The sequence below is a fragment of the Solenopsis invicta genome, chromosome 14 (assembly GCF_016802725.1).
Source record: "Solenopsis invicta isolate M01_SB chromosome 14, UNIL_Sinv_3.0, whole genome shotgun sequence".
Lineage (NCBI taxonomy): Eukaryota > Metazoa > Arthropoda > Insecta > Hymenoptera > Formicidae > Solenopsis > Solenopsis invicta.
Genome location: NC_052677.1, coordinates 16,630,629 through 16,658,291, shown reverse-complemented (window position 1 = coordinate 16,658,291; position 27,663 = coordinate 16,630,629). Strand labels below are relative to the sequence as shown.

The following is a 27,663-nucleotide window of genomic DNA, read 5'->3' as shown; positions in this document are numbered from 1 at the left end:
TTTCGAACTAATAACATTGAATAAGTTTTCTCGCTGATCAAAGAATTTGTTGATATTTTAAATGACGATTTTCATTATATATATGTCTTACAATTAAAATATAAAGTAATATCTATATTTTTTTAATTTTAAATAATAAGAGTATAAAAATGTCGAAGAATTAAATTATTAAAGTAATCTATTTAAATATATTTTTTATAATAACTTTTAACTCAAAAATCTAAAAATTTTTTATATGTTTAAAAAGATGTTTGTATTATACAATTTAAAAATTATTTTTAAAAATTTATAGGAAATTTTTAGATATTCTAAAATCTCTTATTGATTTATAAATTATAATTAAAATATATCTTTTTTATCTGTAATTGATTTAACGTAATTAAAGAAGCTTTTGCATTACACGTCGTATAAACTGTCGTTTATACGACATGTAAAATATAACCACTGTCGTATGTATGACATGTAATTGCGTATAAGCTTCTTTAATTATGTACAAATGACATTTAATTGCGTATTGTCGTATAAATGACAAAGTTAATTCTATTCTTGTCTTGTAACAGAGAGAAATATGCTTTTTGTAATTTGTGGAAGTTGTCGAAGCTTGTTCTCTCTTGCTAAAAGTTATACTTGACAAATCGTTTTTGTTTTAAACAGTAGATAAATATTTTAATAATTAAATTAATCGATTTATTGTTTTTTTTTCACGAGTAACGCATAATGCGTGCAATTCGACTTCATATCAAGTTTGCTCAAAGATCTAAATGCTACACGCGATTATTCCTGTAGTGGGGATTTTGCGGTCACTTGGTAGGAAGCTGTATCTCATATAAGACGTAGAACGCGGTTGAAAACGTCAGTGCGTTTGCGGTGTAACTGGCAAATCGATTGTCGTGGTTGTTTTGTTTCGTGGTTTCATCCGGCGTTAATTTTTAACAAAGCCGCTCAAGGTAATTTTAAATTTCATTTCTTTTGTCGTAGAGTTGACAAAGTGGAATACAAGAGAAACAGTAGAATGGTTTTTTTTATGATTAAATTAATCACATATAATAAATTATTGCAACGATATTAAAAAATGGCATTTACTGGACTAAATCTTAATTTTCTATGTCGAATTTAATTTGTATAAGTGTTGTTAAATGGAGTTATTTAATATATTGATTTAAATTTTTTAAGTCAATTCTTAAGACTTGCACTCTACTTTATTTTATTAATGTTGCTCTATCTACTTTATTTTATTAATTAACGTAAAAAAGGTCGTGTGTATATATTTATATAATTTATACATTTTATTAATACGTACATTATTAAATGTTCGTAATGTCGAATTTATCGAATTTGAATAATTTTTAAAACATTCATATTACTCTTATTCTTAATATTTCGTTAATTTAATTAAAACAATAAAGTTAAACAATTTAACTGAAGAACATCAAATTTGACTTAAATTTAGTTTATTATTTATTAGCGCAAATACTTTTGCGCTAAATTTAATATAATTTATTTATAAGATTCAAATTTATTTCTTTATTTCTTATTGAAAGGTCAATCAGATATTTAGTTTTCTTAATTTCCATTTTTTGAATATCACTTTTGCAGTTTATAATAAGCACTTTCAAGTCTTCCTGCTCATCAATCGAGTTCTCTTTTAATTTTAGTAATATTAGTGACATTGCTGTGAATTATCTGACACTTACTCATAAAAATGAGACTTCTTATTCGATTGCAGTATCATAAAGATACAACGTGCTTACAAAACAAGACGAAGAAACGTGTGACTTGCGTAACACGGCTTATTCCAATGAGGGGAATCGTCTCGAAATACCGGTTTCATTTCTATAACCAATATAATAATAATAAACGAGTGGTTTTCTCACATTCCTCGGAATGTCGGGAATACGTGAGCCGCGGCATCATATTGCGACACAGGTAAAATCCCGCACATCACCTGTGCGGAGATCGGATCGGGTGAATCAGCGATCGAGGTCGCTCGTCAATCGTCCCTTTACGGGGCACGATTACGCGGATTACGCACTCGGAATTTTTCCCGAACTTTTACGCAATGCCCCCGGGTGAATCAATAACGGATCCTGATCACTCATACGATCCGGCAATGAGAACACGTATCAGCCGCAGTCTCGTTATAGCAATACTTGAAGGAAATGAGATTGCAGGATGCGCCGAATCACACTTCACTTCCGTTTGAAACCGATACCTCTGACACGACTTTGATCTGTTACTTTTTAACAGGATTTATCACTCTCAGACTTTTATCTTCTTCAGCGCATACATACAAAAAATTTAATATCTTTTATATGCGGATTTGGATACTTTATCAAATTTTAACTGATACGACTTACTTAAAATGAATAATATAAAATAGATTCTGGAAACGTATTTATAACACAAAATAAGAAATTGTATTTTAAATAAAAATTTCAAATACAATAGTTTTTTATTCATTTGAATGTACATTAAGTATTTTTGTACATTTAACTCTAACTATATTATACACATATGAAGCTCTTCAATCGAATCTTTCATTGACTTTAATTAAAACCAGCCTCTCAAAATTGACGTCCTTCATGCTTCTTTGGTTCGGTCTCAGTTGCCATAGGAAAATATATACCACTGTAATTTAAAACAGAGATGAGAAACAACTGCTAATGTACCATCGAAATTAACAGTAAATTTATTTAAAATAATTATTTAGAATTTAATAATTTTTTTCTTTTTTGTAGTAAAACGTTTTCTTTTTTTATCGATTTTGATATTTTAAATCCATACACAAAAGAACTGGCATATGATAAATATTATTAAATTTTCGTCGCTATCTTCCTCGTCATCTTGTTCATTTTCGATCTCCTCGCTGTCGTTATTGTCAGGAAGCTCGCCGTAAAATAAATCTGGCGATTGCTTGTGTAAAGAAGACATAATTTCCTCTGCAAAGCGTTCTCTAATCTTGAATATGACTTTGTTCTAAATTTTTATATCTATTATAAAAATAATTTTTACATATATTTCATATTAAAATAAAGGCCAAAAATTAGCAAAAAGTATGATCCACTTACCTTAACAAATTGCAATTTCGCTAGTCCAGCTCACTGGTGGCACATATATGTTGGAGTTGCACCTTGTCGTTACGAAACACGACTAACAATAGTAAAGTCGGTATATGTATACGCCGCAGCTATCGAAAATTTAATTTATTAAGTATTATTTACTATGTTTAAGGAAAATAAATTAGGCTAATAAAAACTTCATACTGTTTACTATTATAAAAAAATTTTAAGTATGAAATATTGTTTACTATTATAAAAAAATTTTAAAAATATTATCTTGAAATATTTCTTTTCTTATACTTGAAAAAAAAACTTTAAAAAACCCTTGCATTTTTGTCATATAAAAAAAGTGGCGGGATTTACGACTACTCATGTGTAAGATACACGGCGCATCGAAATTTACAAATAATATTTTCAGATATGATATAAAATAACATAATGACTTACAAAATGTGTTTATAAAGTTTATTAGGGAATAAGAACAGTAAATATGTATTCAAAGTAATAATAATGCAATATTAAAGAAATTAATATGCACAGACATCAACAGAGTGCGCATTGTGTTCTCAACATAGTGCTCAACATAGAGTAAGTGCTGCTTTCCAATCACGCAGTGTCTGTATTACGGCATAAATCCCGTTCGCTGAAAAGGCCGTATATCCTAAACAAATGGAATATACAAGATATCAAACTAAATAAAGAATACAAGAGCTATGCACTTGAATCTTGCTTGTATTTTATCCTTTACTATCGCTCTACATTTACATATCATGAAATAATCATTATGCCTTTTATATTTTCTACAGTAATTATTTTACGTAGACGGTAATACACGATCGCGCTATTTCTACGTGAAAAAATTAATTCAATTTACGATATTTTCATTAATATTAACAATAAAGAACTGTAATTACAATACAATACTAATACCTATGTGACTTGACGAGACAAGTTCACATAAACAGCTTTTTTTAAAGGAGGGGAGTGGTCTGTTTTTCCAGTAGTCGATGTTTATCGACTACTGGATAAGTTAAAATAAAAATAATTGTCTTCAAAAAATCTTTAATTGAACTATGAAAAGTTAAATTAGACTCTCTCTCTGTCATATAATTTTTTTAAAATTAAATTACTCAAAACAATTTTAACATGAATAATCAAATTAATATATTTTATTTGCAAATTAAATTTATATAAAATGACAAAAAAATGTTGTTTTTTATGTAGAAACATATTTTTCCTTTTACCATTTTTTTCCTTTATATTAAATAAATTTTTTATAAAAAAAATTGATAAGTTAAGTTTATATGTTTTAAAAGTAACTAGTTGAAGTTAAAAATTAAGTCATTTAAAATTAACTAAGTTAAGTTAAAAGTTATATTAACTTCATAACTTTATTATATTTTAAACTTTTAAATTTTTAGTAACCAACCCTGAATTTTAAAATAATTATAGCATTACCAATGATTTAAAAAAATTTAGGGATTAGTTTTCAAAGGAAAGATTACTTCTCTAAATATTGTAAGAATATAGAGCCATGAGTCGCTTGTAATATTCTACTTAAGAAAATAAATTTTACAAATTAATTTAACATAATTTTTTTCATATTTTGCAATAATATTTTATCATTTACATCTCGCCAACCTCTCCAGATGTCATTCGAGGAACCGCTGGTAGTTGAAGCGGTGTATTTGTACGAGAAAGAGAATGCCGAGGCCCATCGCACCTTCAACTTTGAGATAGTCCACCAGGACTCGGCGATTCCTGTCCTCCGACGAGGACAGGCTTTCCACATGGCCCTGAGATTCAACCGCGAGTACGTGGATGAAACCGACATCGTTCGGCTGCTCTTCAGCTTCGGCCCGAATCCCAACGTTCTGCGAGGCACCCGGGGAGTGAACACGGTCACTAATAGGGAGACTTATGTGACCGATCTGGAGGCTTGGGGTGTTCGCATGATCGGCGCTAATGGGGTGGATCTTTCTGTCGAGGTCAGAAGCCCGATTGACAGTCCTGTTGGAGTGTGGCAATTAAACGTGGAGACCAATACCCTCGGCAGAAAGAAAGCACCAAATGCTTACAGCTACGATAAAGATATCTACCTGCTGTTCAACCCGTGGATGAAAGGTACGCGTTGAACGTGTGACTGAATCTGATATTTTAGCAAAATTCTCTTGATTGTTTAATAATTAACCGATGAATTATTTGACGTTAGAGAACATTTAGCGAATTATTTTCGTAAATATTTTATTTCGTGGACTTTTACGAATATTCGCAAATGCTTTCTTTGTAATATATTTTTATTACCATATGCTTTTATTATAATTAAGATGTAACGATTATTCCCATTGTTTAATGTTTAAAAAATATTAATATTAAACGCAGAGGATTTGGTGTACATGGAGGATGATCAATTGCTCGACGAGTATATTCTCAACGATGTCGGGAAAATATGGGTTGGTCCATGGGGTAGTTCCCGCGGTAGAGAATGGGTCTTCGGACAATTTGACGCGTGTGTGCTACCAGCTTGTCAATTGTTACTCGAGAGATCCGGTATCAAAGCAATTTCCAGGGGCGACCCGGTCAAGATGAGTAGAGCAATCTCGAGAATTGTAAGATATTCTTATTCTTTATTCCTAAACTTATTTTAGAATTGATTTATTCTAATTATTTTTTGAACTGCTTAAAGTTACAAGTAATTTGAAACTATAAATTAAAATAATTCAGTTTTATAATTATAATTAAAGTAGAATGTATCTCAAAATTATTTATTCTCATTCTAACTGAAAATAGTTATATGGAGAAAATTTTTTCTTAGAATTTATCCTCTCAAAATCGTAGCAGGTGTAAGATAGCATGGCCTTTGAAGAATTTTATTATCATTTTGATAAAAAGATTAATCAAATTTTATTAAACGATTTAATTTTACTATTAGGGTAAGAGAGGGTAAATTCTAACAAAAGAGGAAATTCCTTCCGTAGAAAAAAAAATATAGTATAGAATTTATTCTAAAATTCGAAATGATTACGGCTTTATCGTGCACAAGTCATCTTCAAATCAAAATCAAATACAACTTATCTTTACCATTACTTTTAGGTGAACTCTAATGACGATAAGGGTGTGATAACCGGTCGCTGGGACGGCGAATACAGCGATGGTACCGCACCGTCCACCTGGACCGGAAGCGTGCCGATCCTCGAACAGTTCTGGGAGACTGGCGATCAGGTGAAATACGGTCAATGTTGGGTGTTCGCCGGTGTCGTCACCACGGTCTGTCGTGCCCTGGGAATCCCGTCGAGAGTGGTGTCCAACCTGGTATCAGCCCACGACGCCAATGCCTCGCTATCGGTGGATCGTTACTACGATCTGAATAACGAGGAACTCGAGTACGACCCGAACAACCCGATGGGCGAGGACTCGATCTGGAACTACCACGTATGGAACGACGTGTGGATGGCGAGACCGGATCTCCCCAAGGGTTACGGTGGTTGGCAGGCCATCGATGCCACCCCTCAAGAGCAGTCAGAGAACTTTTATCAGTGTGGACCGGCGTCGGTGGAGGCCATCAAGGAGGGTGCCGTCGGTTACAACTACGATGTGACTTTTATGGTGGCGTCCGTGAACGCGGATCTGATGAGATGGAAGGAGGATCCGGAGAGCGACCTGGGATATTCCAAGATCGATTGCAACAAGTACCAGTGAGTAATGCATTGATCTTCAACTTTCGCTGAAAATAACGTTTCATAGTCTCTGAGGAAAAGCTTCGTGATAATTGTAAGGAAATCGAATAAGATCCACTAAAACCTTTTCTAATTTTTTTTCTAAACTCTATGAAGATATTGAAATAAATCAAGTGAGAAGAAAATCTTTACTTTAATCACAGAAATAAAGTATAAACTTCGTAAACTTTTATAAAAAAACGGTTCATAGACTCACTTCGTCACCTCGACTATTAAATTGATGCGTTGCAAAAATGTATTTCACTGGAAGCCAAATTATTTATTAAAATTTGGTAAAAGATTATAATAAGTATATTTTATGCGAATTTAAATTGCAAAATTCAATTTATTAATCTTTACCCAATTAAGCTTTTTTTTCATTTCTGAGTATTACCGAAGCGATTGTTTAATCAACATTCGGGAGCAATCGTTAAATAATGAATATCCATCGAGCCTGTCCCAAAGGATACCTTTCTATGTTTCATCCGATATTCTTTTGTGATGATTTCACTCATTAGTAATGCACTCGTTGATCGTTCACAGTAAATTCGTCGCGGACGAAAATAGCTATGACTGCTATGAAGTGTGAAATACATAAAAACAAGGCGGACGATCGTATTATCGTATGACGGGTGTATTATCGGTGACGGAAAACGGAAATGCAAGCCTTGCGCTATTTGCCGATCCTTCGATTCGCAATTGCAATCGTCCTTCGACGCGTCATAAAGCACGAATTAACTATGTTAATACAAACTAACTTGCAATTTGCATAATTTCCGCGACGCTGAGGCATGTTTCCACGCCGGTAAATGTGGATAATGCGAAGCGCGAGTATAAATATGACAGAACTTGATTGTCCACTTGTTTAAGTTGCAACGATAAACATCTTTGTAACAGATTATCTATTGTTCCGTACGTTATTTCTCACGTTTATCTCATTGTTGGAGTTTCCAATGAAAAAAAAAATAAAAAAAACAGAATCGTAAAAACTTTACTTATATTCTCTAATTCCTCCTCTAATATTTGCAATATTAATTAACGATCCATGTTATATTAATTATTGAGTCATTCCGTATTTCTCGTCTTCTTCTTGCAAAGCAATACTTACTGAATAATAAAAAGATTTCATCGCAATGGTGTACATTTCGCACATGCTGAGTGAATGAAAATTATCTTCGTAGCATCGGCCGTATGATTCTAACGAAGGCGCCATGGATCTTCGATCCTAATGGAGATAGAGATCGGCAGGACATAACGTCGTTCTATAAAGCTAAAGAAGGTAAAGTAAATGAAGCAAATTCCTTCTGACAATTCTGTTATAAATTTACAGCAGTGTGAACATTTTCAAATTTTTTTGTGTCTCTACAATACTATACTGAAAGAAAAATTATAAAATTTTAATAAATGTGAAATTTTAATACATTTAGTAATTTTTTTGCTCCGTATAATTAATAATCCATGTCGCGTTAATTACCGAGTTTACTTCACATTTTTCATTTTCTCTTGGACGACCATTGCGATTTAACTCTGACCGACTTTTAGGCAGCGAGGTCGAGAGGCTGACTCTGTACAGGGCGGTGCGTAGTACCGAGATGGCGAAGAGATTCTACTCGCTGCCGTCACCAGGTAAAGAGGACGTCGAGTTCGATCTTCTCGAGCTCGTACGCGTCAACATCGGCGAGCCGTTTGCCGTGACCGTGAACATCAAGAACAACTCCGATGAAACGCGCACTATTCAGGCCATCCTGTCAGCCGGCAGCGTTTACTATACCGGAGTTAAGGCAAACTTAGTGAAGAGAGCGTCCGGCGACTTTGTGCTTCAACCAAACGCCAGTAAAAATTTTTTTTTTCTTTCAAAACGCTTGCGGCTAAAGTCGATGAATGCTGCATTAATGTTAGAAATAAACGAGCAAAAACAGTAGTTCGTCGAGGCGTTGATAATTGTTGGATCGTAAGTAAGCGAAGCTAAATGATTACGATGAGTTTAAGCAAGGCCGAATGATTTCTGAATTAAAATATAATGGAATTTTCATTTATGAGGAAACAACGTCTATAAATGTATTTAATATTAGAAATAGACGAAGTTGAGAAGATTGACACGTAAAACTTTAAATTTGCAACGTCTCTAACGCGTTTTATTTTCGCAGCATAAATGCTAATGTTCTATCATCAGCGAGAGAGGCGATTGATTAGCTTGATTTCGTCTCTGGAATTCCTAGACAATGATAATTTATTGAGTAATCAACAAATAAAAAAAGAATCACTGTGCAGTTTTTTTTTACTGCGTCGTCATTTAACTTCTTTATGCTAATTGGCTTGAATAAACTGCGCCATTTGTGATAAGTAATTTACATTTGGATTAAATTCTGATTTTAATTCACTACAGCGGAACAATTAAGGCTCTCCGTGACGGTAAATGATTATCTGGACAAACTGGTGGAGTATTGCATCATGAAGCTATATTGCATCGCTACAGTTAAGGAAACCCGGCAGACTTGGGCGGATGAGGATGATTTTCAGGTTTTAAAGCCAAACATTGACGTTAAGGTACAATAAGATTAATTAATTAACTCTTCAAATATATTAAATGTGTTTTTACCAGATAGATTTTTTTAATATTTATCAAATTTATCTTTCTTATATATAAATTTTTTTTTAATGTATGCTTTCTTAATTTCTTGACATTTATTAACTCAGTTTTTCACTCTTAATTTCTACAATTTCTAACGTTTTCTTTTGTATACGAATTTTATAGTTTAATCTGTGAATACTTCTTAATATAATAGAATATAGAAACATTAATTAGACTTAGTAATATTTATATAAAAATAATTGCCACTTAATCTTTATTTATGATTCCATGTACACGTTATTTATACACTTTTTATATACAACTATCTAAAGAATTTTCTCTTACTAAGAAAACTATCTCTGAACTATTTCTGATGTTACATTAGATCGAAGGTGAAGCAGTAGTTGGACAACCATCGACCATCACGTTAAGCTTCAAGAATCCTTTGAACAGGACCTTGACAAATTGCCAGTTCAACTATGCCGGACCTGGTCTCTCTAGGAACAAGACCTTGGCCTTCAAGGACGTCGGGCCCGAGGAAGACGTTTATGTGGAACACCAGCTCGTGCCGCAAAAGCCCGGAGAGCAAAAGATAATCGCCACTTTCACTTCGAAAGAATTGGTCGACATCACCGGTTGCGCAACTGTCGACGTCCTTGAGGCCGAATGAATGGCAACGCAATGATTCCAGTTCATTTCGATCTTAATTCAATTCTCGCTATGCTAAGAATGTCTGGCGCATTTGGCTGAATCGTCTGGTCAACGTGATAATGCAGATAATAAAATATTTTACCTTCATCTGAATATTATACGTGAATGAGCAATAATTTTTGCCAAAAGTAAAATGGATTGATTTTAGAGTGGCAAATAAAAACTGTTTTTTTTTTCTAATTTTTGAGCTGCTGAATCTGATTTTGATCTTTAAAAAATTTTAATTTGTTAGTATTAAAATCAGCATATAAAGCTATTAAACATCTAGTGCCGATAAATAATTATTGTTGAGCTTTACGTAGGTATCGTGTTTTCTTGCTGATAAACATGACAATACTCTTATCTTTATTGGTTCATGTCCTACTTGATAAAAAATATTAATATCTATACAGCAAAAAGTTTCTTGTCTGAAGTAAATACATCTTCTTGAATTATAATTTATTAATTCAAAGAAATAATTACTTCTAACAATAATTTTTTTCTTCCATTGAAATATTATTTTGATCAAGATAATATTATTGTCACAAATAATTATTTCTTTTTTCTATCATTAAATTATTAATTCAAGAACTATTAAGAAAACTGCACAAAAAATCATTTTGAAATATTATTTGTAATATTTAAATGATATATAGCATGATATAACAATAAAGTACTTTGATAAAAGTGGTATGTAACGATGAAATCAAATGAGTATTTCTAACATATAAGATATATCATCGAAATAAATAAGACAATCTTTCTTTTCTCCCAGTATTAAAATGTTTTATTGTTATGCAAACGTTACAGAATTTCTCTATCCTACGAAAGAAATTTTTTTACAATGCACTTTTTCAAAGTTTTCGTAAGTTTATATTTTTGTAAAACGTAAAACGTATAATAAATGTTTATGTATACATATATATAATAATAAAAAATATAATAAAATGTAACATGTACACGGAATATATTTATTGAAACCAAAGGAAATATAACTTAAACGATTATCAATGAAATCAAAATTATACTGTGCAAAGTCCGAATACATAAAATTACTTAAAAAAAATTACTTTGTTGAGTCACATCGAAATGAAAATTGCAAACACCAAAATATTACAGTACAGATGACGCAACAAATAAGAGGAAGTAGATTCGCGCGCGATATAAGGGAAGTTTCTTTATTCGACGAGGGAAGTGCCAAAATTTTACCATTTTTTAGGTTTTCCATTTCAAAACTTTCGTCACTATCTTCTGATGTTTTTTCTAGTAACTCGAGCGCATATTCATCTTCCGCGCGACACACCAACGATTTCATATCCTCAAGCTCAGAGCGTTTGTTTACGTTCAAGTTTGTTACTGCTTCCTCTTCTCCTGAAAAAATATCACTTTCCTCTTTTAGGTATGTATCAAGTTCTTTTAAAAGTTTCTGATATTCAGAATCGGATATTAGATCGGAGCTATCGGAGGAGTATGAGGACATTCCGGAGTAATCTTTCGTGTTTAATTCTATCTTGTAATCTTCATTTTCGCGACTTTTGAAAGAAGCACATTTCTCAAAATCGTAATGCTTTGACGTTTCGCAATCATCAACCGTCTCCTCATTTCGCTTTTCAGATACCTTCGACATTAAGTTTTTGTAATATATGATGACTGCTTCGCGAAGATTACGCCCACGCTCCGCTGCGAGTTCAAAAGCCGCAATCACACTTGGTATATACTCCATTTTCAGTTTCGATGAATCTTCATCGTTTTCGAAACATTTCGCGACTTTCTTGGAAGAACAAGTCGCATCATAGTCGCAGATCGATAATCTTTCTAAATTATTTACTGAAGTACTACTTGCACCATGATTACTGAAGCACTTTGTGGATTCTTGTTTATTGATATCGGTGCTTGTTTTATCATTAAAATTTTTCGGCGATTGTAAAAAATTTTGGCAAATCTTTTCATGCATAATCTTTTCTGTTTCTTCACTAGCAGCATTTGTTGATTCTGCTGTAATTTCCATATTATCACAATTTTCTAATTTTAAACTCATTTGTATATTTAATGTCTTTTCGCATTTGGCGAGCAAAAGATCTGCATTTTCATTAGTGTTTTTACTTCCATCATTAATTCCAACATGTTTAACAGATGTAGGAACAGATATCAATTTATCTTCAATCGTGGTTGGATTAACTTTTGTTTCCAAGTTTGTGAAACTTATAAGATCATAGGAAACTTCTACATCATTATTAGAAGTATTACACCCAATATCAACTATATTTTTATTATAACTTGAAGATGTTTGTGTTGCTACACTTTGAGTCAGCTTTAAGAGTTTCGTCAGAACTTTAAAAGTCTTGTCTTCAAAAGTTCCGTCTTGAACCTTTTCAGCGTCGATTTTACAACGCGAAGGGATATCTAATTCCGTTTGTGTGCCTATTGATTTTCGAGACAATTGATCTACTTTATTCAAGTTTACATCTTTCGTATAAATATCGTTACTCTGTAAAGTGTCGCAATTTGGCGACGTTGGAATCTCGCTGTTTGTTTCATGATCGTAATCGTCATTCTTCACGGCACTTTTCTCCGTATCCTCGTTTCCTTTTACATTGTCAATAATCTCTTTTAATGTATGCATCACTTCCAAAGTTCTTGTCCTTCTTTTATACATCGGAATAGATTCAGCACATTGCGGTTCGATGTTCGAGGATTCCATCAACATGAACGGTGGCGTTTGAGAATGTCGCGATTTCGATGGACTCTGGAGATTTGCGTTGTCACGTTGAACTTTTGAGATTTTTGTCTTTGATCGTTTCGTCTTTGGCAACGCCCCTTCACCTTGCAATATCTGCCGCTGTTTCGTCTCCCTGTAATAAAATTGTAACGTGTTAAACGTCATTATTTTAATATTTGATATTACATATGTGGAAGGTAAATTGTTCCTTTTCTTACGTAAGATGGTCGCAGATTTTCGTCATGCGATTTGCGCGAGGATCTCTGTTTTCTTTCATTAATATCTTGGTCTGGTTTGCCGATACTGATGCACTTGTAGATTTGCTATTAAACATTATTAAATTATTAATACAAAATGCATTTTTATTTTATAGAATGTAATTTCTATAAAATACAAAATGTATTTAATAAATATTATATTTCCAAAGTTATATTCAATTCCTACTCAGTTTTGTGTTGCATATATCTGTTAATTTCTTAATCTAATTAGTATTATTTTGACTTATTTGATTAAGATATTTTAAAAAAATGTATAATTATGTACAGAAAAAATAAAAATATAAAAATTTAGAATTAAAGTATTGTATCCAAAAATTTATATACAGAATGTCTTTAAGAAAAATCGCTAACATTGCAATATACGTAAAAAATAACTTTGTGGTCTTGTAAAATAAAACATAGTGAAAAGAAAGATATATTACTTGATGTATTCAATCGACGCATGTTTACTCTTCGTCGAGGTGGTGAACTTTCTGACTGACTGAGATGATTTTTGCGACATTGATTGTAAAGATGTTGTGCTTTCTGCAACCCAAGTTTTTGAAACGCCAGGTGGTTTCCAAGCTCGTTGATTAGAAGCAGGATTCTTTTCAAGAGTATCTTTCTTTCTGGTAGTTGTAGAAACATTTATAATTGGCCTTTCTTTCGTCGACAAATTATTCTGCGGGTTATCAACGTGTTGGCTTTGATTAGAAACTTTTTTGTTTTTCAGCCAATATTTTCGAAAGCGCTTGCGATTCGTCGTGACATTTGCATTTTGCAAATGTACTTGTACCTCGGAGCCAACTTTGTTTGGAATATCGTTGAAGTTTTCAGATTCTGTCGGGCGTTGGTGGACTTCGTCTTCATGACGCCAGTTCATAGGCTCTTCTTCGTCGCTCAAATGCAACTGAAGCTTACACGCGACATTTGTGATCGTCTGATCTTCGGAAGAGTTGTAACTCGGAAGAGAATCTTCCGAATTATCTCTTTCTTCACAGTTTATTTCATCTTGAAAAGAAATTTGCAAATTAACGTGCTCATCGACGACTTTGGTCAGTTTACTGCGAATAGTCGACGCCAATTTAGCTGGACTACCAGTACATTTTTTGAGATCACAAGAGATGTCATTGATCAAATCGCTAGGAAGAGAAATGCATGAATTCTCCAACAGACAAGTCGTTTCTACTAGCTCACTACTGCCATTAAGAAAACCAGTCGTGCGACGGTCTCGTTGTTGCTTCAGGATCGTTATTAGCATCTGCATACTTTTCCTTTGCTTTATAATGCTATTTCGTCTCTTGCGAATTCCATTCGATCTGAAAATAATGGTTCCTTGCGATTTCTTCGATTCGTTCACATCCTTTCTTAATGACAGCTTCTTTTTCAATTTCATTGGCGTGCGTGCCTTCATTAGAGAGGACTGAGTGTGGCTGGCAAAGCGTGGTTGTTGGTGTGTTTCACTCATGGCTATTGCGAGTTTCGGCATCTTTCTGTTTTGAAAAAGAAATTAAATGTAGAATAAAGAGATTGTCAGAATCTGATTTATTCTCTTTAGCTCTTATTTTTATTACTCTTTCTATATGTGTTTAAATTGAAAGTTTGTAGATGCTTATTGCTTCTTGCAATTTTTTTGTTTTTTTTTTCAAATTCTAAGAATCATAATTTTAGATATATTTTATAAATAAATATTGCACTCCATTGACTATTACCCTTACAAAAAATATACTCAACTTGTGTACGAAATGACACTCAAATGAGAGTTAACACTCAATGGAGTGTCATTTCGAATACTAGTTGGATGTATTTTTTGTAAGGGTAATAGTGCAGTGCAATATTTATTTATAAAATATATCTAAAGTTATAATTGTTAGAATTTGAAAAAAAAACAAAAAATTGCAAGAAGCAATAAGTATCTACAAACTTTCAATGTAAACACATACAGAAAGAGTAATAAAAGCAAGAGCTAAAGAGAATAAATCAGATTCTGACAATCTCTTTATTCTACATTTAATTTCAAGAGTTACTGCAGTTTAAAATATAACATACAAAATATTTTTCAATATTTAAAATATATTATAAACAGAATTGGGTAGTAATTAATTAAAAGTTAAATAATAAAGTTAAAATCTTAATAACTTTTAACTTAACTTAGTTAATTTTAAATGATTTAATTTTTAACTTTTAATTAGTTTTTGTCCATGTAATATTTAACGTAACTGAATTCTATTCGCCCTTAACTTTAACTTGATTAAAAAATATATAATCTTAACTTACAGAACCCTGATTATAAAATATGAAAATAAAACTTGTAATTTAATGCATGTAATTTCTGATCTGGTATACCAATTGCTATATGCATAATTGCAAAAAGGTGCGGGAATCTATTGAATAGGAATAAAAATAATAGAGAACTAAAATAATGATGAAAGTAATGGCTGAATTCTTGCTGTTACAGACAGAAACAAAAAGTAATGACCGTTATTGAATAAAAGTAATAACAAGGCGTTAGCGCTTTATTTTCTAACCCTTTTGTGTTTAGAAGTTCACTGAAAGTTATAGAAGTTCACAATCGCACGCGTATAAACACTTGCATGAAAGGATCTGCCATAGCACGAAGAGACATGTACGAAAAATGATCAAATTTGCACGGGCACACTTTAGAAAGTTAGCTCATGATTGCGCACTATGATACGATCCCGTAATTTGACATAAGCGGACTCGCGGAAATGGCGGGAGACGTCAGCTAGAAGTAGACAGTCATTTGTTTTGTTATTAACCTTCCTGAACTTGATACGCCGGTTATATGTCGTCCTTTGAGATCGACCAATTGGCAAAGAGCAAGACGAAAACAGACTAGAATCATCTTACATCAAAACATTCATTAATGCTTATTAGATGCATCAAAGAAATTATCGTTTCTATTTATAATATTGTAAAGAAACTATTATCTTGATAGAATATATAAAATATAGTATAAATATAATATGAAAAAATATTTGTATAACATTTAGAAAAAATGACTTGTATTATATTTATCAATATACAGGATAGTCTTTAAGGAAATTGATAAAAAAAAAAGAATAATAATACAATAAAAAGAAGATGAAACTATAGATGATTTTTTTTATTGACATGTAAATACATTTCAGGATTTAGTCCATTTATTGACCTTGTGTCGCTGGTGCTGTTTGAGTTGACGATTTGGATTCACGTAAAGAGGCGCTGCGCCTTCGTTTAAGTTCCTCTTGACGCCTGTTCTTCGCCTCCTTCTGCCTTTGCGCCAACAACTTTGCGTACTCTGCCGCTTGCTCTTTGCGAGCCAGACAGCGTTTCTTCTTCAGCGCCAATCTGTGTCTTTTTCTCTGTAAACAAAGCATTTTTTATATTTAATATATTGAAATGGAAAAAGAAATTTTGAAATAAAGACTTTGATTTTTTATTTGATAAATAAACTAATTTTAATTTCAATGTTTTCAGAATAGCAACATCTCTTGGTTTTTTGGTACGTACTTGAAGAACGATCGGAGTGATCAAACGCTGAATCTTCGGCGCCTTAAATCGTTCCTTCTTTCCTTCTTTTTGAACCGGTCGTTTTACTACGAACTGCCGAACATCATCCTTCTTCGAAAGATTGAAGAGCTTGCGAATTTTGCTTGCTCTCTTCGGTCCCAGACGACGTGGTACATTCATGTCAGTCAATCCTGGGATTTCCTGCAATCGGTTTCATTATAATAAATTATAACTTATTTATTACTAAACCTTAACATTTATTAATCTCGCAATAGAATAAATCTTAATTTATATTTAAAATAATCATTTTTTTGAAAATTTAGAATCATGTAAAAAAATTTTTTTTCTGTAAAAAAGTTAAGTTAGGTTAAAATGATATAAGATGAAAAACATGTTCCATTCGTACACTGAGAAAAAGCATAAACAACATAGCAGTTTCTCAAATCAAAAAACGAATTTTATCTCCCATGGGTGTTAGTATTTCAAGAAAATGAATCTCTGAAATACACTGAACAACATGGGTCTGTAGCATTTAGCATTTAAAAAAATACATCATGATTGATCATTCACCTGTTTGCCCTTCCTTATGATGACAAGTGCTAGTACAGACAAATTGGAGTCTACAATGCAACCGCGAACAGATTTGCGCTTGCGCTCACCATCTCGTCGTGGTCTATAACAGGAATGTCCCTTGGAAAGTAATAAACGCACACGACCTGTGTAAGCAAATAATATTGCATTAGAAAATCAGTACCTAGGTTTATTAATCAGGTTATATATAAAAAGAAAATGTTTCATTTGCACACTGAGAAAAAGCTAAATAATGCAGCAGTTTCCCAGATCAAAAAATGAATTTTATCTCCCATGCAAACGATAGTATTTCAAGAATGTAAAACTTGAATACACCTGAAAAGCATGGAACTTCAGTGTTTGACATGTTCTTATGGTTCTTACAGTTCTTACACTAGATATAAAAAATTGCAAGTGTTCTTGGCCTCTTTTTGAGACTCAAAAAAACAGAGCAAGATAACAATAGACTACCAGTCAATTGAACTTGGAACATGGAAGGAAGATTTTATTATATATACATTTTTATTTTACCTATATCTATACATATGTACAGAAGAATCAAGATATATAAGATTGTTGCTATAATGGCATATAGTAGCTAAAAGATTAAAGGGTTACAAATAAGTGAAAATTTTAGTAAATTATCTTTTTAAAGAATAACTTTTTGTATATGTTAATTGTATCATGGACTCACCATTCGTCAGGACACCTTGTTTCATGGGGAAACCTTGCTTGTCGTTACCGCCAGAGACACGGACCACATAGCCCTTCCATTCATCTCCCAGAGCGTCGGCCTCGACCTCGGCGCCCATACGCTTCTCGTAGAAAATTCTGAGCTTGTGCTCGTCCGAAATCTCGAACAGCTTCTGACATCCTGTCGCAGGATACGATACGTTCAGCTGTAACAATCAAATGCACAAATTAGAAGAGTTGCTTGAGACATATGTAAGACTTCATGTAGAACGCGATCCACATGACGCTACAAATGTTCCAAAGCATTTACAGCATCAAGTAGATATCACTTTTAAACTAAGTTTAGGTTAAATTAGGTTAGGTTTTCTTCTTCGGAGTACAGCAACCAGAAAAAAAACACAATCACTTCGTACGATGTCAGCCCGGTAAGTTATTAGTTAAAACAACAGGAGATGGATCGCAATCAAATAATATACGCAATTAACACAATAGAACGTCCGCGTGTTACACCTTAGATCACCTGACGCCGTCGCCCGATTTACGATCGGTGCTACGTGCAGGTGAACGCAGCCCCGACGAATATGAGGACGTCGTCGCGTCGGTGATGCTTTGGCGCATCCAAAGAGCTATATATTTCGCGCGAGAAACACGCGATTCCCGTAATATTCATGGATATCTTTACCTTCATCGTGACGCGATTCACGCAGTGCCACGAGCCATGAACGAGAGAGAACGAGAGCGCGTGCTGCCGCCGGTGCTGCCGCTGAATTGACACGCACTTCTCGCGCATGCGCGAGACACCGGGTGCTGGTTATCCAGCGGGAGTAGCGGGACGCCACGAGGATATTTGAATTAAACAAAGAGATGAAACGGTCCGGAAACAAATTCTACAGAATGTTCATTTCCGGACCGCTCTGTTTCTTTGTGCAATTCGAATCCCCGATTTTAAATAAGCCGAATTTTAATTAAGTTGATTTGATAAATCAAATCTTTGATTTTTTATGAATTTATTTTTAATATCAACTAGAGCTATTTTACAACAAAAATTTATGTATGTCAAAGAAAAAATACATTTCCACATAAAAATAATATATTTCATTATTATATAAAATTTAATTTACAAAGAATTAAATTTATTTAATAATTCGTATTATAATGGTTTTGAGTAATCTCATTTTATTATAAGAAATTTCGACCTTTTAAATTAATATAAACGTAATACTTTTCAAAATTAACTTTTAACTGAGTTAACTTTTTGTTCTTGTAACTACATAAATTAATTTTGTTAGCCATTAACTTTAATTTAATTTAATTTTAATTTGCACCCAATCATCCCACGTCCCACTCGTCCTCTCTTTTTTCCTTCCACGTGTCAATTAAATGGCAGGGAACCAACGTCGCGACAGCTTTAACGAGCTAACGCGCAAATACACTCGGTGCATGATCATCCTTTACTTCCTCGTATGATGCAAGGGGGACGTACGCACGCGCGCGACAGCTGTCATTATCGCTGTCGCCCGAGAAAGGGAAAGAAAAGAGGAAGAAAAACGGAGAGCAGCGACGAAGCGCAAGTCGAAGAAGCGGCGCAGCGCGGTAGTGCGGCGTGGTGACCGGCTGCAGCGTGAGACGGCAGACGAGAAGGGTAGAGAAGGGAAGGATAGGGAAGGGAAGGGAAGGGACGAACTCTGAAGGTGCCGCCGCCGGACACGTACGTCGCGGCGGAGCGTGTGTGCGCGACAACTCCGGTGGACGGCAGAGAGGGATCGCCGGAGGATTTTCGTTATGTATCGATTTACCAAGTAAATACTCTTTCCTCGCGCGTAAAAACGAGGCGGCGAATGGAGCACGCGGAATGAGAGTCTGCGGCACCGGTTACGAGACAGGTATGAAACGTTTGCAACCCGTCTGCACTGTCGCGCCACCCCGTCGTCCCCGTCCCGTCCCGTATCGTATCGTATCGTATCGTATCGTGCCGTACCTTCCGCCCCGCGTTTACGTCGCATCCGTATAGGTTAGAGGGCATCTCGTTCACCGGAACGACCGAGAGTGACGACGACGACGGTAACTACGACGTTAACGACGACGGTAATTCGCGAGCGACGTGAAATGATGTAACGAGACTCGCGTGATCCCGCGTATTCGTCCTCTTCACGTTCATGTAGATCCGCGCGCGGCTCGACCCGAGCGACCACATGCTCGTTGTCATACACCTCTCCGCTTCTAGGACAGTCGATCGCGATAGGGCAATCTGCATTTTTTTTCTGTCGAATTGAAACTACGGATGTAATCGCGCGACGTTAGATATTATTAGGTCGGGGAATATCGTTAGGGTGAGGATCGTATGCCGAAGCATGTAATATCCGCCGATATTGTATACAGTGAGAAGACATGGAAGTCGCGGTGATAGAAGTTCTACGACAGGCGATCAGTCAGGACCCCAACGTCCTGAAGTCTGCGGAGGAAACGCTGAGGCAATGGGAGACTCAGCAAGGATTTTATATAGCGTTATATGTGAGTTTCCTGGATTGAGAACGAGAGCTTTCTTACAAACTTACAAATCTGTAGTAATATTTTTTTATATTTTCCATGTACGTATTAAATTTGTGGAATGTTACATGGAGTAATAATATGTGTGTGTTTAGAGGATTGTTCTAGAGAATTGTCTCACTTATGTATTTCCTGGTGTTAAGCTGAAATTATAACTGACCAAAATTGTTTTTAGAATGTTCTTTCAAATCATTCCTTGGCTATTGAAGTGAGATGGATGGCTGTAGTATATCTCAAGATTGGAGTCGAAAGATACTGGAGGAAAAATGCACCAAAGTAAGGGAGTTTTTTAAAACAGAAGGCATCATGTTGAACATAAATCAAACATTATGTTGACAATAATTTATACTTAATAATGTATACTATTATTCTAGTGCAATCGAAAACAATGAGAAGGAATTTCTACGACAGCATCTGCTTAGAAATTTTGATGAACCTATGAGTCCATTAGCTATACAATTAGCAGTTCTTATTTCCAAAATAGCAAGGTATATAACTCTATAGTATATGAAAGATTCCCTATAAAAATTAAGCAAGTCCAAAGGCTTATTCTATATATAGCTAAAAAAATAAATCTGTAGAGACTTGTTTTTTTTTTATAGAAAATCATATGTAATAAATGGGAATGCTTAATTTCTTTTACATTTTATTTTATAGGTATGATTGTCCCAGAGAGTGGAATACGCTGGTACCAACATTGTTGGAAGTTATAAGACAAGAAAATCCATTGGCACAGCATCAGGCAGTGCTAACATTGCATCATGTTGTCAAGGCTTTGGCATCTCGACGCTTATTCGATGGCCAGAGGATCTTCCGAGAGTTGGCTGCACCTATGTTCAATTTTATTCTAAACCTATGGAATACTTATACCGAATCCTTCCTGATAATGGCATCTAATGGGGCAGACAACAGCCAGACACGAGAAACCTTAGATAAAGCACTTCTACTATTAAGAATACTTAGGCAACTGATCGTAAATGGTTTTACTAAGCCATCCGAATCTCAAGATGCCATGTTGTTTTTGAAAATCGTTTTCGAGCGTGCAAGGACTTGCCTTGAGTGCCGTTAGTACTCTTGTTTTTCTATTTAAAAGAAAAAATATCTCGCGCTCTTTGAAACATTATTTATATCGATGTGTATTATAAAAATTATATTGCTCTATTTCTTTTTTGTTTAGGAAAAACTTTAGCTTCTAGAGGAGTACAAGTGGATGTGTACGAAAAGTTTATAATACATTTGACCAAAGTTTTATTAGGAGTCTTAGAAATGCATCCATTTTGCTACGTGGAACTCATACCGACTTCTTTAGAGTTCTCCGTTTTTTACTGCTTCACAGAAGCTGGCCAAGCGTTAGCATTTGAAAGATTTATTATTCAGTGTCTAAATTTAGTAAAGATGATTTTATTATCGACGAGTTACAGACCAGCTAAAGTTATTGAAGGTATGTAAGCTGTTGCATCGTTATTCCTTATTTATGTAATAAATTTCATATTAATGTGACAATTTGTTCTTCATCGAAACAGAGACGAAAGACCCATTGGTTTTGAGAGCGTGCCAATTAAGACAAGAATTTTTTACACCGGACACATTAACGGAGATTTGCTCCAGGCTTGTCACGCATTACTTCATTTTAACGTCTGCAGATCTTGAAATGTGGGATACTAATCCAGAAAATTTTGGTAAGCATGACATATCAACTATTTTAAATTACATTTAATAATATATTTTTAAGATAAAAATATAATTAACTACAAAATGGAGTGTGTAAAGTATTGCTTGTTTTAGCTATTGACGATGGTGGAGAATCATGGAAATATAGCTTGAGGGTGAGTAATTAAAGATATTGTAAAAATCAATAATATATACATTAAGGTATAAATATAATGTAAATGTGTATTATATTATAGCCTTGCACAGAATCCTTATTTTTGGCGATCTTCCATCACTTTAGAGATATTCTTGCTTCAGTTCTGGTTGATTTGATGCGGCAGCATCATCAACCTGTTGATCCTAACAACTTACCTGCAATTCTAGTGAAAGACGCAGTCTACCGTGCGGTTGGTCTGGCTGCATTCGATTTATATGACGAGGTAAGAGAATAGTATTTCAAGAATTTTATATAAACATTTAATTGATCTAGTTATTGTGTCTTTATGTAATAGGTCAATTTTGATCAGTGGTTTTCGACAACTTTAAAAGAAGAATTAAAGACTCGAAATAACAATTATAGAATTATTAGAAGACGTGTGTGTTGGTTAATTGGTCAATGGACAAGTATGTTGAAAATTTCACTCGTAAAACACTTGAAATGATTGTTTACTATTTGTTATTTGCGAATTTTTACTTACTGCAGATATTAAATTAAGTGCGGAATTAAGACCGGAGTTATACAAGCTTATGACGGAAGCGTTGAACCCCGAGGAAGACTTGGGAGTTCGTTTAGCAGCGAGCAACGCCTTGAAACTTGCGATCGATGATTTTCAATTTAATTCGGAGGAGTTTTCACCTTTCTTGGAGCCAATCTTTCTTCGACTTTTCGCGCTTCTTAAAGAAGTAAACGAATGTGATACAAAGGTATGAAGAATTAGCATTTACTCTCTTTCGATATCCCTACATTATTTCTTACAAGTTTTTTCATCTCTCAGATGCATGTGCTGTACGTGCTGTCTTTCATCATCGAGCGTGTTGGTAGTGAAATCAAGCCTCACGTTGGTGCACTCGCCTCGTATTTACCTGAACTTTGGCAGCAATCTGAGATATACAATATGTTGAGGTGTGCCATAGTATCAACTCTAATACACTTGGAAAAGGTAAATGTGCGATTTATGGAATTAAGACGAATATTGTTATTCTTTTTCTAAAAAGTTATGTTAACAGGCTTTAGGTTCCGAGAGCGTTATTCTGGAGCCATTAGTGGTAGGCGTCGTGGCTTTGAGTGTCGATGTTAATCAAGAAGGACACGTTTATTTATTAGAAGACGGATTGGAACTGTGGGTAGCCTTACTGGAAAATACGCCTTCTCCGACGCCAGCTATAATGGATCTCTTCAGAAATATGCCAGCATTATTGGGTTAGTGATATAAGTTTATGTTGTTAATAATTGCTAATAGGACTCAATAATTCATGACGTTGGCTCTTCTTCCTGTCGTTTTCAGATCAATCCACAGAAAATCTACGTTTATGTTTGTACATAATTCAGGTGTACGTATTACTGAATCCACAAGATTTCTTTACTCAAAGAGGATCAGTGATTATTGAATCGCTGAAGACGCTTTTCAGTGATTTGAGGACGGACGGTAGAGTGATGACACTGAGATTATTTGAAATTTGTCTTAGAGCTTCTCCTCAACAGGGTGCAGAATTATTAAAGCCCATTTTGCCAAGGATATTCGAGTAAGTAGATGCCACTGAAAAATATCTCATACAGATATCTATTTAAAACGTAACATTTAAACGATATGTTAACAGGAGAGTTTACAATGTCGAAACACAGGCATCGACCATGGCTATGTATATGTCTATAGTCGCGAGAGTTTTATTAAGTTCCCGTGATATTTTTGTACAGGTAAGAAACATTTTATTTTGATCATATAAGTTTTTTTTTATATAAGTTTGCTCAGCAATAAAAAAATATAAAAAAATATCGCAGGCAATCAGCGATCTAGCACAGAGTTTAGGAAACGAAATAAGAGAAGACGTTGTACTTGGAAAACTTGTACACAGTTGGGTCAATGCGATGTCTTTGGTGGCACAGACTGAAAGGCGCAAACTACTGGCCCTTGCGCTCTGTTCTCTCCTCGGTGCAAACAGTCCACCAACGGTTCTCGAATGTTTCCCGCACATAATATCAAATATTGTCGAAACACTTAACGACATCACCAAGTTTGATGATATGGGTTACCCTGTCGAGTAAGACTTGAACATTTTTTTATATGTATATCGGTTGTGGTAAAGACGATATGTAGAATTTAAATCTTTTTTCAATAATGTATTATAACCTGTAGTGTGGATCTCTTCATAATATCTCAATCTTACAACTTTTATTAACAAATTTGAATAATCTTCTCATTATTTTTAATTTTATAATTATTATTGAAATTGTCTTTATAATCGTTTGTTATTGAAACATATTTTATTTCATATTATAATTTATTTTCATTCGTCGTGTGAGAGTCTTATAAAAGAAAGCGGAATTGAACTTGAAAATATGTACAACCAATTGAAATTGTTCTAGTTCTTTAATGATTACCGATCAATCCAGTCCTTCACATTACGAGAATGTGGATTATGAAACTGAGCATGCTCAACGACAGAAGAGACTTGTCTTCAGTGATCCTGTACACAGTATATCTTTAAAAGATACTTTACAAAGTCAGGTGAGAATCTCTCTCGTGAAGTATTTTCTGAACTTTTGGAACAGTCGCCAAAAGACTGAAATCTTTTTTGAAATTGTTAGTTGGTCACGTTGCGAAGTATAGTTGGGGATCAGCAGTTTGACCAATTGTTGAGTACTCTTAACTCCGAGATCGAAGAACAACTCAAGGATTACATATCGCTGTAAGGAAGAAGCAAGATCAAAACACGTTGCAGGATGTTTCGACAAATGCTACATAACGTATGAAGCTTTCGGCGCTCCATTGTAAAACGGTACTATTTTATTGTATAATATTACCATCTGTTTCATTATGTACTAATAATGATAATAAAAGTAATCTTTGGCCTTGTTTGTTTCTGAAGCTTATAGTCTCTGACTATCCTTAGGGTAGCGATATATGTATGTAATATTTTTTGGCACGTGAATTGAACATGGATTTTGACTATACAGATAATTGTTCTACCATTGAATTATAAAGTGCGAATTCGAATTTTAAAATGAATTGCAATTTTCAATTAATTTGAGTTTATTTTTGTTTGCTGACCATTATTTCGTTTAATGATTTCCCGCAAATTGCACTGTCGATAAATCGACCGTCCCTATCGACACCTCGTCGATGTACATATCGATTTTCTCACGTATCGATACCCCTACTCGCAGTACAAACGCGAGAACCAATCGGCTTTTATTCGCTCGGCCTATTATAGGGTCTCTAGCTCGGCCCTGCGAGATGACTCATTGCCGCGCCGAACGCGACGTCCGCGCTGCCTGGTGGTTGTGCGTGTAATCGGGAACAGCTGTCGTCCGTGTGGTTCGTGTCAAATCTTGGCAGGGGGTTAGCTGTGCGTTAGCCTGCGTTAGGACTGCTGCGGGTCGCGGTACTGGCGTTTCAGCGAGCCGCTTCAGGCGGAGGCTCTTCTCGCGGTGAGTTAAACCGACGTCCACATTGCGTATTCGTGACGTACGTCGTCGCTCGACCCGGATTTTGTCGGATGTGTAATAATGCCGTCTGGTACACCAGGCAGCCTTGCTCCGATTACGTGTGCACGACGCGCTCGGCGCGCGCTCGATCGATTCCCGCTCGACGACGCTCACTCGTGTACCCGTGTCGCGGACGAGAGGCACCCGCTTCGACCGCCGATTACGCGTCGCGGCGAATCGACGGCGGCGTCCCCCGTTGTCTCGAGCAGGCCGGCCGCTTCACGACGGTGACGTTTCGCGTCCGCCGGTCGACCGCGGGGCGACCCGGTGGATTTTTGAATGATCGTGAGTGAGCGTGGGCGTATATCACGTGACCGATCGTAGCGTATCTGTAGTCGGCCCTCACGCATACATCCTGGGGAGAAACCATTGATGACATCCCCCGATCCGCCGTTGCAGCTGCCGAGCCTGTAATCGGAATCGAGAGAGAGAGAGGGGGGGGGAGAGAGAGAGAGAGAGAAAGAGATTTGGCTCTCCGATATTTCGTCCCTTTCCTCCAGCGAGATTATAATTCTGTCTACATACGACGACCTACGCGCTCGACGATAAATTTACGACAATTACGAACGCGCTCTCGATTGTAGTAACGTTGATTGATTCCGTAATTCAAACTACTATTTGAATTAATTTTTCAAATTTTTTTAATCCTTTTTAATCTAACGCGTTTATATATTATTTCCAGACTGCAAAGACTCGGTTAGAAAGTGAAACGATTTAATCGAAATTAATTCGCAATAAATTATTTACCTTTTCTCCTGTACAGTGCAGAAAAATTCTCGTGCCGAGACGAAAAAGTGATTACTCAATTTTTAGTTTTCTTCTTTTAAGTGAACGATTATCTTTACAAAGAATATTTTCTTGATAGCAGTCCTAAACTACACTCGTCACAGTCACTTAAAATAGACCTCTGTGTTCACACAGAAAAATACACGCTTGATTTAAGTATTACTTCAAATATTTTATAAATTCATGTATCCGCAAATCTATCACAGATTCGTCACACAAGCATCAAATTTATTCAAAATATATCCTAGCAATTTAATATTTCATTCAAGAATATTGAGTTAAAACAAAAATTCGATTTGCTTATTCTTATTTATTATTCTGATTTTCTTCAATACAATTTTATATCTTTTGAAACAGTTATAAATCCTTGTTCGAATATATAATGAGTTTTTTTTCTTGTGTTTTAAAACATTTATCAAGAAAATATTTTTTGTCGAAGACAACCTTACTAGAAGGAAGAAAGTATAAATTGAGCAGACGTTTTCCTTAGTAGTAGAATTGATATTTTTCTGTCTGCAACCGCCGGATTATAAAAGCTTGTGTTCACGATGCTAGAAATCGCTCTGTGCTCTCGGACGAAGAAAGAATTGACAAATCGCATTTAAACAATTCGACCAATTGACTAATGTGATTGGCCAATTCTCTCTCTCTCTCTCTCTCTCTCTCTCTCTCTCTCTCTCTCTCTCTGAGAGCGATTTCTAGCATCGTGGACACAAGGCTTAATGCAGTAAACGGTGGCTGACAACGTGCAATCGACGATTACAATCAACCGATATCGATAGAATTGGCTCTTAATTTTAACAAGCAATTAACGATCAGCTTCAATTAATGTCTAAATCGGAGTATCTTCATTTAACCCGCCATTGAGCTGGCCGATTTTCGTTTCGCGTGTTTTCTTTTCCGTGCCGCGTGGAAAATCGATAAACTACTCACATCCGGTCATACGAGTCGGTTTTCACGAGTCGTTTAAAGAGGTGTGTTCGAAACATTAAAATGCTTCAATCTGTGTAAAAATTACACGGAATATTATTTAAAGTAAAACTTATAATGTTGAAAATTCTAATGATTATTAAAAATATTTCTTTAATTTAATATTACACTTTTTAGAACCAACAGTGATTTCATGGAAATAAATACATGTTAAAATGATTATATTTCTAATAATATAAATCATTTTTTGCTGAA

The 27,663-nt window shown here is 34.8% G+C and overlaps 5 protein-coding genes across 9 annotated transcripts in view; 3 read left to right on the top strand and 2 right to left on the bottom strand.

Annotated features, from left to right (window-relative positions):
- The first annotated feature begins 364 nt into the window (after positions 1–364).
- LOC105207626 (hemocyte protein-glutamine gamma-glutamyltransferase) lies at positions 365–10,815 on the top strand. Its single transcript, XM_011177186.3, has 8 exons — positions 365–947; positions 4,709–5,183; positions 5,442–5,668; positions 6,153–6,754; positions 7,957–8,054; positions 8,318–8,608; positions 9,162–9,322; positions 9,733–10,815. Exons 2-8 carry the CDS (start codon positions 4,709–4,711, stop codon positions 10,015–10,017), a joined length of 2,139 nt encoding a protein of 712 aa, XP_011175488.1. The 5' UTR covers positions 365–947; the 3' UTR covers positions 10,018–10,815.
- Positions 10,798–16,015, bottom strand: LOC105207625. The gene is made up of 4 exons (XM_011177185.3): positions 15,542–16,015; positions 13,457–14,506; positions 12,975–13,079; positions 10,798–12,889 (listed from the first exon to the last, which is right to left on the bottom strand). Exons 2-4 carry the CDS (start codon positions 14,500–14,502, stop codon positions 11,104–11,106), a joined length of 2,937 nt encoding a protein of 978 aa, XP_011175487.2. The 5' UTR covers positions 14,503–14,506; positions 15,542–16,015; the 3' UTR covers positions 10,798–11,103.
- A 106-nt stretch (positions 16,016–16,121) lies between these two features.
- On the bottom strand, positions 16,122–18,624 carry LOC105207624 (40S ribosomal protein S6). The gene is made up of 5 exons (XM_011177183.3): positions 18,472–18,624; positions 17,791–17,995; positions 17,097–17,242; positions 16,527–16,727; positions 16,122–16,378 (listed from the first exon to the last, which is right to left on the bottom strand). Exons 1-5 carry the CDS (start codon positions 18,577–18,579, stop codon positions 16,178–16,180), a joined length of 861 nt encoding a protein of 286 aa, XP_011175485.2. The 5' UTR covers positions 18,580–18,624; the 3' UTR covers positions 16,122–16,177.
- Positions 18,625–19,354: 730 nt separating this feature from the next.
- Positions 19,355–25,072, top strand: LOC105207623 (importin-11). The gene is made up of 18 exons (XM_026132346.2): positions 19,355–19,672; positions 20,169–20,300; positions 20,512–20,612; positions 20,711–20,824; positions 20,994–21,400; positions 21,514–21,777; positions 21,860–22,015; positions 22,122–22,162; positions 22,244–22,426; positions 22,499–22,610; positions 22,690–22,910; positions 22,982–23,146; positions 23,214–23,406; positions 23,492–23,729; positions 23,805–23,901; positions 23,986–24,245; positions 24,571–24,712; positions 24,793–25,072. The coding sequence occupies exons 2-18, from the start codon at positions 20,178–20,180 to the stop codon at positions 24,895–24,897; spliced, it is 2,922 nt and encodes a 973-aa protein (XP_025988131.1). The 5' UTR covers positions 19,355–19,672; positions 20,169–20,177; the 3' UTR covers positions 24,898–25,072.
- Positions 25,073–25,435: 363 nt separating this feature from the next.
- The window catches only part of LOC105207797 (endophilin-A), a 44,821-nt gene continuing 42,593 nt past the window's right edge, over positions 25,436–27,663 (top strand). For all 5 annotated transcript variants that reach the window (XM_026132348.2, XM_026132350.2, XM_026132353.2 and 2 more), the window contains exon 1: positions 25,436–25,635. The gene's annotated coding sequence lies outside the window, so the exon portion shown is untranslated. The remainder of the gene's footprint in view (positions 25,636–27,663) is intronic.

What these genes read in the sequence shown, in the direction of transcription:
- LOC105207626 (XM_011177186.3), top strand. Translation starts at nt 4,709, where the DNA reads ATGTCATTCGAGGAACCGCTGGTAGTTGAAGCGGTGTATTTGTACGAG. An exon ending in GTTCAACCCGTGGATGAAAG is followed by an intron (nt 5,184 to 5,441) that starts GTACGCGTTGAA and finishes TATTAAACGCAG; the next exon opens with AGGATTTGGTGTACATGGAG. An exon ending in ATCGATTGCAACAAGTACCA is followed by an intron (nt 6,755 to 7,956) that starts GTGAGTAATGCA and finishes TTATCTTCGTAG; the next exon opens with CATCGGCCGTATGATTCTAA.
- LOC105207625 (XM_011177185.3), bottom strand. Translation starts at nt 14,502, where the DNA reads ATGCCGAAACTCGCAATAGCCATGAGTGAAACACACCAACAACCACGC. An exon ending in GCGTCGATTGAATACATCAA is followed by an intron (nt 13,080 to 13,456) that starts GTAATATATCTT and finishes AATGTTTAATAG; the next exon opens with CAAATCTACAAGTGCATCAG. An exon ending in AAAATCTGCGACCATCTTAC is followed by an intron (nt 12,890 to 12,974) that starts GTAAGAAAAGGA and finishes ATTTTATTACAG; the next exon opens with GGAGACGAAACAGCGGCAGA.
- LOC105207624 (XM_011177183.3), bottom strand. Translation starts at nt 18,579, where the DNA reads ATGCGCGAGAAGTGCGTGTCAATTCAGCGGCAGCACCGGCGGCAGCAC. An exon ending in ACAAGGTGTCCTGACGAATG is followed by an intron (nt 17,243 to 17,790) that starts GTGAGTCCATGA and finishes TTGCTTACACAG; the next exon opens with GTCGTGTGCGTTTATTACTT. An exon ending in TCACTCCGATCGTTCTTCAA is followed by an intron (nt 16,379 to 16,526) that starts GTACGTACCAAA and finishes CTTTGTTTACAG; the next exon opens with AGAAAAAGACACAGATTGGC.
- LOC105207623 (XM_026132346.2), top strand. Translation starts at nt 20,178, where the DNA reads ATGGAAGTCGCGGTGATAGAAGTTCTACGACAGGCGATCAGTCAGGAC. An exon ending in TGGAGGAAAAATGCACCAAA is followed by an intron (nt 20,613 to 20,710) that starts GTAAGGGAGTTT and finishes CTATTATTCTAG; the next exon opens with TGCAATCGAAAACAATGAGA. An exon ending in AAGATACTTTACAAAGTCAG is followed by an intron (nt 24,713 to 24,792) that starts GTGAGAATCTCT and finishes TGAAATTGTTAG; the next exon opens with TTGGTCACGTTGCGAAGTAT.